The sequence below is a fragment of the Silene latifolia genome, chromosome 1 (genome assembly GCF_048544455.1).
Source record: "Silene latifolia isolate original U9 population chromosome 1, ASM4854445v1, whole genome shotgun sequence".
Classification (NCBI taxonomy): Eukaryota; Viridiplantae; Streptophyta; class Magnoliopsida; order Caryophyllales; family Caryophyllaceae; genus Silene; species Silene latifolia.
The window spans coordinates 35157527-35169435 of NC_133526.1; the positions used below are offsets into that span (position 1 = coordinate 35157527).

The 11909-nt window shown below is 30.4% G+C and overlaps 1 protein-coding gene across 1 annotated transcript; it reads right to left on the reverse strand.

Moving 5' to 3' along the window:
• Window positions 1-227: 227 nt before the first annotated feature.
• Window positions 228-773, reverse strand: LOC141643921 (secreted RxLR effector protein 161-like). The gene has a single exon (XM_074453321.1). It carries the CDS (start codon window positions 771-773, stop codon window positions 228-230), a length of 546 nt encoding a protein of 181 aa, XP_074309422.1.
• Between the last annotated feature and the right edge of the window lie 11136 nt (window positions 774-11909).

Here is an 11909-nt window from a genome sequence, read left to right on the forward strand (position 1 = left end):
CCCCAAGAGGGAAATTACAGACTGCCGATATTTAGCAAGTCCAAACAATGTTGGAACTTGATATGCAGAACTGGCTTACTGAACATATCAGCTGGGTTATTAGCAGTACCTACTTTGTTCACCTTAATCCTCTTCTCATTTCTCAGAAAGTGATATCTCACATCTATATGCTTAGTCCTCTCATGATGGACTTGATCATTAGCTAAGCATATTACACTAAGATTGTCCTAGAATACAATAGCTTGCTCCTGATGTAGACCCAAATCACTGACCAATCCTTTTAACCAGATACCCTCTTTAGTTGCTGCGGTTAACGCCATATACTCTACTTCAGTAGTAGATAAAGTAACTGTAGGCCACAATGTAGCCTTCCAACTGACGACTGAACCACCAAGAGTGAAAACATAACCAGTCATTGATCGTCTGCTGTCAACATCTCCTGCATAATCAGAAACTGAGTACCCTGACACAAGGCACTCTCTATCACCTCCATAAATGAGACCAACATCAGATGTACCCTTAAGGTACCGAAAAATTCTCTTCACTGCTTGCCAGTGTTCTTTACCTGGATCACCCATAAACCGGCTCACCACACTGACTGACTGTGCTAAATCAGGTCTAGTGCAGACCATAGCATACATCAAACTACCTACTGCACTAGAGTACGGAACTCGGGACATGTACTCCTTTTCTTCAGCTGACTTGGGTGAGAAAGCAACAAACAGATGTGCATTCGGTGCACTAGGAGTATCTATAGATTTAGCAGTAGACATGCCAAACCTTGCTAACAACCGAAACATCACAAGTCATGATAACCTTCCCTTAGCCGACACACCATGCTACCACGAGCCATGTAATCATTGTTGGAATATGTGTCCTCCGACAATAACGCGATCACAACTGTCGATCATGATGATGACATGTTTAAATCTCATTTTAAGAATACATGTGGGATGTAATATTTTACAGTCAACTGGTCCACACATATCGGTAATGATTGGCTTACTAGAGTTTGACATTACTGTCGTGCGACGGTGGTGATCAGTTGATCCCCTTAGGTCATACCTATAGGGAAATATTCTTAATTGATTATTTAATTGATCGTATGCCGATACGAGTTAATTAAATTGCTTAAAATTGACGTATGATTTGTGAGTAAGATTAACGTGTCTTATTATAATTCGATTAAATTAGATACGGTCTAAATAATCGAATTATTTTATTACTTAGATAAAATTATTGTTTACGAAATAATTAAAATTGAAATTGAATGAATAATTTATTATAAATACAAGATGTTGTAATTTATAATTTGATAAACCGTTTTGGTGCAAGTAATTACGAATTACTAGTCGATTTTGTATATGACATATTTTATGAGTATGTTGATTTTTAATATGTTAAAAATACATTACAATTTCATATGTCAAGTAACATGTCACATATGTTACAATTGACAAATGACAAAATAAAATGGACCTCCCATTTTATATATGTGCTGAAAATTGGAGGAGATTATGGTTGAAATTGTGTTAATTATTTTTAAGTGGAAAACACAATGATTACCCATAGTCTTAGCCTTGCATGCCTAGTATATCTTGAGAAGAACACAAGCTCATGCATTGGCTCCTACTCCTCCCCTCCAACCGGTTTTGCATGAGAAAAGCCAAGGGTTTTTCCTCTCCATTATTCATTCATCTTTCATAATATAATTTCTAGTGTAAGAAATTACTATTCTCTCTACATCTTATGAAACATTTTTAGAGAAATAAAAACCTCACAAAAGCTCATCTCTTGACCGAAATATTCAAGAGAAAATACAATTTATTTTGTGTCAAATTTTAAGTAAGACTTATATTATTACTAGTTCATAATTATATAAGTTATTAAGGGATTTCCTTGGGTATATGCTTTTGGGAGAGGTTCTAATTTGAACCTTGTTCATCCATTATAAGGAAGCTCAAGAACTAACAAGAAGGAGATCTTGTTGGTGCCCTAATATCCGAAACATATAAGTAAGATTGACGATTTCTTCTCTTATCTTGTTTTAGTTTGCATGCATAAGATCTTGCATTTATTTTATGACTAAATAAATTAATTCATATATGAATATGTGTATTAATGAGATTAATGAATCCTAACAATCATAAGCTTAGTTTTTGGAACAAACCTTAATTACTATATTGATATAGCTTGTGGGCATCAATTCAAATTTTTCTGTAATGGCTTTTATACTTTTATATGTATCTACGGAGTATATCATAAGCTTTGTTTTTGGGTTCAGTTAAGAATTACTAATTGGGACAAAGGAAGTATTCTTTCATGCGAGGCGCGTTAGATATCTGTTTTATAGTTACAGCGGATTAAGTATTACTCATATACATAGATGAAGACAACGAAGTAATATAAATAACAAATTTTACCATCATGAAAATCTTTGTATGTTTGCAGGATTAATAAATATTACTTCTTATGTATCTCAAGTGAATCATGATCCATACTCACTATATATCTTAATTTTATAGATTGAATAGAACTCTGTTGTCGACATTAATAAATGACTATATTATATATAAGTATTAAAACGTACAGAAATTGTATTGTATGACGTCAATAAATAACTAAATAAATATGTGAACCGTAAATTTCAGAAATACTTCTTTACTCATAGTTAGTATAATAATAATTCCAAAGCTAACATCACCGACCCACCGTATCAAACTATCTTTAAACCTGCAAATAATTTGGCACGATTAAATACAAGTGATGATCAATATCAATACTATTATAATAAAGTTGTACAATAAAAATATATATAAACAATAACAAATAATAAGATGCTAAAAAAATTCACAAATTTAAGAACAAAATCGTTAGCAGCAAAAAAAATATAGAAAAAAAACGTGTTATGTTAAGAAAGGATTGAGTGGGGGAAGACGAAGATCGTTGACTATTTATAACAGTATGCAAGGCAAGAGTTTAAACTAGACTCCACTTTGGATTGTTGCTACATTTATCTAACATATAATTTGATAGAAGGAAATACTCCGTATTATCTTGGATAAATTTTTTCTTGTAAATTATCAATACTTTTGACTATCGGATAAAAAATTCTCTTGCAAATTCTAGCTACAGTTGTAAACTATGATTTAATGTCATCATTATTTATCTTTTAAATTAGTAAATTAATTAGGTAGTTCAAAAAGGTTGGAGACTCTACAATGGCTCGAAAAAAACTTTCTTTAATAATATAGATACATAGATATAGATAGATATAAATATCCAGTGTTACTACAATTCTTTTCACTAATAACAGAATTACTTTTATTATTAAGGCATGGAATTTAAAGAGCCTTATATATTTATATAAATATATTATATATATGCATTAAATCAAATTGAAAGAATTATGGAATATTATATTTTTTTGGAAATCTAGTTTGATTTATTTATCTTTTAATTGTTTCCAAAATATAACATACTTATATTATATTTGTGTATGCTAAATAATTAACATCTCTATATTAATTAATATCATCAGCCGGATATGTTTATTTTAAGTAAAATTATCATATTCCTGTGTTCTCTAAATTTATACTTCATTCAAAACTATAGAATATTTACATTGAAATCTCTTAGTCAGGTTTATCACATAGTGCTATCGATTTAAAACTATATAGTATAATTAATTTGTATATATTTATTTAATTACAATGAAATCCATTGGTTTTCGGAATATATAATAGTATTGACGATAATGGTTTGGCATATTCTGGGAAAAAAAAATGAAATTTCCTCCATTTTTTAAATAAAAATAATCGTCAATCTTAATCTTCTAATTACTAAACAACTTAATTAATCCAACTTGATTGGGGCCAAATCAAAGTATAAAGCTCATGGGACTTCTATCAAATCCCAATGGCTCAAGGCAAAGCATCTAAAAGGTAAAGGCATGCTCGGCATAACGAGCGGTCGAGGCCCACATCCCCGCCGAGTCGAGGGGACAAAATTCAACCAAGACTTAACTACGTAATTACCGATTTTTGTCAGGTCATTAGTACAAACGAGGCTACCTGAATCCCCCCCCCCCCCCCAACACACACATCATTTGTCTCCTAAAAATAGAATCGTAATTCACCTTTCATGGCATCCAATCTCTAGCTCTTTAAGTACTCTCTCACTACAATGACTAAGGACTACTCTTCAAGAGTAATCTGTCTTGCTTAAGTACTTTTCTTTTCCAAACCAAACTCTCCCTTAATATATAGGGGTTAAGATATATGGTATTAAATTTAGTTCAAACGTTTACCCAAAAATTACCTGTAATGCTCCGAATCTTGCTTAAGACGGATGAGTATCCGTTTTAAATCTTAAAACATGTCAAATATTACCAGTTGGTGTTAATAAAGACAAAACTTTTGGCAATTCCCAATACAACTTGCCATGTGATTTGATATATATTTGATATGTTTTCTGTTTAAGAGGAATAATACCCCTTTTAAATAGGAACTAGTTTTGTGACCCGTGAAAATCACGGATTTGACTTTTGTTGTTGTTGTATTGTTCGTAAAAGTGTTTTTCGGCTTTTTTTTTTTTACTCTCTTTTTTACTTAGAGATATATTATAGTAAGGGTATTTTGAAATTTTGTGATATTATTCAAAACTTTGTAATGAGGAAGTACACCAAAACACTTGAATCTATATGATGGTTTGATTTGTCTTAATGACAACCCCCAAGTTAGTATTTCATTTAAATATTTGAGAATTGTAACCACTAAATCAAACATACTAAAGGGAACCAAAAATAATGTGTATATGTGAAATAAAAGTAGAATGAATGAAATCTTAATTGTTTATACCTCGACATTTCACGTTTAGATCTTTGGTAAGTACACTCTGAAAATAAAAATAAATTAGAATCCAATTGTATAGAGTGTAAAAGACTAAACAAAAGTATGCAAATGAAAAATTATAGGTGAATGGAAGTCCCACGGCTTTTTGTGGTCTTATTTATAATCTTCGATTATATGGCTTTTAATTGCTATATCTCTTGAGTTCTCGGTTATAATTGATCTCAATAAACCTTTTTAGTGCTAATGACAAATGAGAGTTATTGAAATTAGACTTTAATGAATTATAAGGAGCTATAAGAGGTAAACATCATTTTAATGAGTCCATTTAACCAGTTTTTATTTTTTGTCTTTTTAGTTGCCAGGATCATTAACGATGGAGTACTGAAAAATTACTCATACATATTTTCTTAGAGAGTTTGTGTAGGTTCTTATTCATTTAACCAAATTTTATTCTTTGTCTTTATAGTTACCAAGATCATAACTCATGTGTTTATAAAAAAATTAAGTGCATATTTATCTTTCTTTGTCCTTTTAGTTATCAAGATCATTATTCATGAAGTTATGAAAAATTTAGTGCATATTTATGTTAGAAAATTTATAAATGTTCTTAAATGATCACGAAGTAATGGATTATAAATTGTCATTTGAAATAAAATTAAATGGTTTAGGTAGCATTTGTTTAACTTTACGCTTTTAATTATAACTAATAATAATAATATAATATTTTATGGATTAATGGATTAAAAAAAATGTCATGTTGATTAAAATTAAATGTTAGAAATGCCATGTGAAATAAAATTAAATGGTTTATAAAGTCTTTTAAGTAAATTGTATAGATAGATAGATCATTAATAGATAATAGTAAGGGAGTGAAGCTGGTATTTTGGTGTCGGTGGAATTGGAAGTGAAATTCGATGAGATTGGGTGAAATGTGAATAATAAACTACTCTTTTTTTTGTCATTTTTTTTTCTGTTTTTCCATTTTTTTCTACTCCTTTTTATGCTTTTCTTTTTGGCTTGATAATTAATAAATAAATTAAATAAAGAATTAAAATATATAGAAAGTAAATTGATTGCTAATCTTAGGTGGAATTAAATTAATTGTTAGTGACATGTGGAATAAAATTAACTGCTTTTGTCTAGCCTTTTAATTATATACTATTGTAGATACCTCATTTCTGCACCTCCCGCAAACCACCCGGTGATGATTGGGCCGCATATTTGGTACACGGAACGATTTATGACAATTCGTAAGTTTATCTTCAAGTGATAACTCAAATACTTGTGTCTACCCCTTGGTCTACGCGCCATTACGACCATTTTGACAGTAATTAGAGTTCATTTGGAGTTCGGGTCAAAAATCGTCTTCATTTTATAATAAACCGTTTAAAATGTCGAGTCGGAACGTTCTGGAATATTCCGGATATTTCTATTCCATAATTTAATCTTTTCATCTTTTGGCAAAATATATCCCGAAATCATATTTTAAACAATAAGGAAGTTGAGATCTACCGCAATTCCATAACAGAAACGCGGAAAATCTTTCTTCCGCGGGAGGAAACTTCTTGGGAAAGGACGCAGCACTTGTTGCGCCTCTTCCAAGAGCCGCAGTGGTTGCTGCGCCTCTTCCCCGGCCCTTTTCTGCGTATTTTAAGATCTTTTCGAGATTTATTTCCAAAGTTTTACCGTAACCCTAATTCCTCCGTGTGATTAGTATAAATAGGGACCTCCGTTCCTCATATTTCTCACGCGAGTGTCCGCCCTTCTCTTCTCCCTTTGCATTCTAAGACCGCGCTCTTTGCTTATTGACCTCTACGTGCTTGAACTTTCGACCACGTAAGCTCGGATCCTTCTGAGTACCAGTCTCGTTTTGCATGACCGACCAATTTGACCAACTCCACCTCAATTAAGCAAATCAATTTAATTTAATTCCTATTATGAGGGCACTTTCATCATACATTCGAGTCGAGCAATCACTAATCGTTAACTTAGTTAATCTCGTTTCGTCAAACATGTAAGTCTGAAGGTGTAAATCTCATGTTTTATTATTGTATCTTTATTATTGTATAAATTATTGTAAGATTTACGTCGAAAACATGTTTAAAACCGATTTATAAAACCATTTATCAAACCTATTTTTACGGATTAACAGAAGACAAACGTCGAGAAGAAACGCAGCAACTGTTGCGCCTCTTCGAAGAGTCGCAGCATCTGCTGCGCCTCTTCCTGAGGCTGCCGCAGTTTCTGCCTTTCTTCTTCTTCCTTTGTTCTTTGTTGATTCGTCTCTTTTGTTTCGTTTTGTCTTATTTTCTTCATATATTCCTGGAATTCGCCTTTTGTATATTTTATCTGTTTATCATCGTCTAACCTAATTAATTAGTCTAATTAATTTTATTAATAAACCTAATTTGTAATTAGTTTATAATTCACTTTGATTCGCTATAATTAATTCTCATCCGTTTAAGTTTGTTCTTTATCGCTTTTATGACCAATTCACATGTAAATAATCCGTTAAATCACTTCTACTTGAGCCAAATATTAATAATCATTCACTAAATCACCCACGAATATTAAACAATATGCAGTTCCGGCTTCACAGCCAGAACTCACATCAGGAACAGACGCAGTGACCACTGCGCCTCTTCCAAGGGACGCAACACTGTTGCGCCTGTTCCGGGGTGATTGCTGTCTCTGAACTTCCGTTTCTTGCTTTGACTTAGTTTATTAGTTTTATGTATTAATCGACTATTAATCGTGATATCACCACTAACATGTCCGTTTTCTAACCTTAATTGTTTTCCTTTTCTTTTCTCAAATTATCCGTTTTAAATGTATTTTCGACATAAATCATTAAACCATTGTAATTATTGTATTTTTTATTATTGTTTATTTTTTTTATTGTACTCTTTATTATCGTTTGTTTGCTCTCACATGTAATCAACCTTAAATCCCTACTTCGACCTAATAAGTGCTAAATTACATGTTCACCGACTTAGTTAATTTTCACATGCTAGGATTAATTTATTGGATGTTACATTGCATGCATATAATCGCCAACATATCAAGTATAGATGATTTCCCTAATCATTAGTAGAGGTCGCTATCGAGGCGGGCGGGATTAGGTGTTCGATCAAAAGAGTTTCCTAATACGCACTCTCACCCCTTACTCCAGATCTCTGTGAACATCCGTATTCATTGGTATTCACGAGAGTCATTCTAGACATATAATTCTAAGGGTAACGAGTTCTTGGTGTTCATGTCACTACTTTGTGTCATGACATGACGCGAAGTATTCGAACGGTTTCCAATTTTCCAAAATAAATTGGTGGCGAGTCCGCAAATGTAAACGCTTGTTCCCAAGCTCCCCCGTGGGCCCGTGTCCACAAGTATAGATATTTTAATTATCATAAATCATATAGTAGCATAATTATGAACTTTAATTAATGCTAGTCTTACTATTTCATCTATACCAATTTGTCAAAAACTCTAAATTTTATATTTTTGCATAAATGATAAAATGAGTTAAATAATAGTCTACTACAAATCTCATTGCAGTCCCTTATGTGTTAGAAGACATATGCATTAGATAATATGACATGTACGCATAAATATTAGATAATAATTTACATTTAGCCATTATAAATGTCAATACAATTTTTTGTCCAACTTGTTAATAAGATTGAGATCCTCGCAACTGCAATCTCATTATATGAGAGCTATTTTTATAAGGAAAAATGATGAATAAAAAAGAAACACATACCCAAATAAAATATACATTTGAAAGTTTCTGAAATACTAAATTTTATTTATGAACCTAATAACAATTAGTCGTTTACATTCATGTAGTCAATTTTGTAATTAGTTTATAACATAGTATTGAGTGAAATGGAGGGAATATTTGTTTAAACAATTATAGTATTTCTCTTCTTCAAATAGTCTTCTTTATCCAATGAACTATCCCTAAAAAAAACCACTGAGTAATTAATAAAAAACAAAATGGCGGAATTTGATTTATGTAATGTTAACCTTATCGTTATTAATTTAAGTTTTCACTTAAATAATGTAAGAAATATGGTATTGAATCATAAAGATGTAAGAATATTTACCTATGAATAGCACAACCCTACAAATCTTGATAGTCCCTAAATGAGAACAAAACAACATATATGTGAGGGTTAAAAATGTGAAGATTAATTCATAACCAATGGAACTTAAAAATAAATAAATAAATTATTAATTTAATACCTTAGTACACTTACCTTGATGTTGATACAATGATAAGAAAGATTATTGACACATATGTATAATTCTTTTGGAGATGGGGGTAAAAAAATATTCTCTTGAATTTCGGCTCACAAATATTGTCTTCCATCAAACATTTATAGCCAAATGAGGATGCATTTTATGCTTTCGTTTTTTTTATTATTACCTAATTTAATATATACATAAATATGTATAAATATTTTATGACTTTTGAGCATTCATTTTTATTAGAGAAAATTGTTGATTACAGCCTTTTATAAACCTCATTTTGAAAATTACAGCCTTATATAATTTTTTTTGAAAATTACATCCAAAATATTACTTTTCTTCTAAAATTGCACCAACTTGAGGTTTTTGGTGATTTTTGATGATGTTTTTTATGATGTACCCTTTATTATTTGAGAGCCTACTTACCCAAATTTCTTACCTCTCCTTAACACAAACCAATTAATCACCCCAAACATCATAAAAACATCATAAAAATTCACCGGAAAACTCAAGTTGGTGCAATTTTAGAAGAAAAGTAATATTTTGGATGTAATTTTCAAAAAAAATTATATAAGGCTGTAATTTTCAAAATGAGGTTTATAAAAGGCTGTAATCAACAATTTTCTCTTTTTATTATTATCAAATTTAATATAGCCATAAATATAGAGTAATGAGAAATAAAATATAAAAGGTTTACTTTATTTATTTATTTTTTATTATGTTTTTTTTTACAAAATCCACATTGCATGAGAATTGTTTTGGGAGTTATCTTACAAACTAAATAATGGTAGATATTTTGTCTTCCCTTTTATTTATAAATCATATTTATAGATTTACATATGTATTCAATTTAATGAAATTGAGGAAGTTTATTGCAATAATATTTAAGAAGGAGTAGCACATATAAATAATTTAAAATTAGAGTGATATAAATTTTTATTTTTCGTTTAACCAATTATAATTTTAAAAATCAAAATGTCAATGTTTAATGTTAAGTATGTTATTATTTGCCCTTAATGTTGACAAATTCTTTATTATTTCATAAACAACGTAAATAGAATTATGTGATATTTATTCGTTATTTAAAATATTATAAGAATAAACGTAGAAATTTAAAATGTAGTATGAATTCTGATTTTTAATTTATCTAAAAATTAAAACGGCCAAAATTTAATGTTTGTTATGCTAATTTATTTTTTATGTAAATATTTTTTAATTTGTGTATCGTTTTAATGGATCATTATACGAACTTGAATTACCCTCTTAATTAAACACGTCATACTACATGTAGGATTGGTGACGTGGAATTTTGGTAATGCAAGGTGGCATTTAGTAATGCGAGGTGGCATTGTCTATGTGGCTTTTAAGGTTTACCCTTTTAATAATATTTATAGATTCCGTACGGATTATAAGGTTGTAAACTCAATAACTCAGTATAGTCATCTCCAAATTATTTTCAGACCTCTCCATCAACCATCCTATTGAAATATCTTTGAAGTCTTATCACCACGTGCATGCTTCAAATATTATTTACATCCGAAAAACATTTATTATATCGATAGAAAAACATTAGATACGATTCAACAGTATGGTCGGTATCTATGTCATGTATGACGAATTAAATTTTTATTTCAATTGCTCAATAATCTAAAAAACTATATTCCCTAAATTCGAAATCCAAAAGGTTCATAAAACTTTTTAATTTTCTTATTACTATTTCAAGAATTTGATCCATCTCTTGTTATACTTATGTCCACAATCCTATATAAAAATAAAAATAGTATAAAAGACTATAAAATAATCTATTCCGGCTTTGAAAAAAAACACATAAACTTAAAAATATACGGATTAGAATTTATAAACCATACTATTTAATATTTATCTGAATGTTCACTTTCGCTTCCTTGTAGTACGCTTCCTTTTAGTACATGTCTTGATAATAGTTCATATGAAATGAAAAAGAAAAATAAATGTTAGAGATGATTATACTCATGAATAAAAAAATATAAATTCAAATAGGTTGATCAGGAAAGCATAATAGTAAAATTACACAACAATATACGTTTCATAACAAATTTAAAGAAATATTATAAGATCTCCATTTTGAGATCAACGATCATCTTATAATGGTTAAAAAAAGCATAAAACACTTAGAAAAGTAAAGTAAATTTTATAGAAAAACAATCAAACGGTGGGAGTTGGAGAAAACTTACATTGGAAGAGGAAATGACATAATTAAAATGATTAATTATTGTCATGATGGTTCAGAAAGTAAATTGTGAAATTTTAAAGATTTTTTCATTCAATTATTTGTACTTTTTTTTTTGCAAGAAAGTACATCCCATTTTATTCATCCATCAAGGGAAAAGAAAAAAGGGAATGAGATCTTACAAAAGATGACCAAAAGTAACCTTAAATAGAATGCAAATGAGTGAGTATCACCTCATTTGCTTTTACATTACGGTCCAGGAGTCGAACCCCGACTTGGAATTGAATCTGCTGAACTAACACTAGTAGGGAAGTTTCCTTACCATCAAAAATACGACTATTCCTTTCTAGCCAAATGGTGTAAATGGTGGCTGAAAGGCAAGACCGATACCAACTTCCTTTCCAGTGCTTCCTGGAATATCTAGAAAGGCACCAAGGAAGCTCCTGCCAGAGATCATTCGATCTACCATAAATTCGCATCCAGCCCAGAATACATCTCCATAAAGCACTAGAGAAATCACACTTAAAAAAGAGATGAGTGTGGGTTTCAAGAGCACATTTACAGAGCACACAACGATTAACCAAGCAAATTCCACG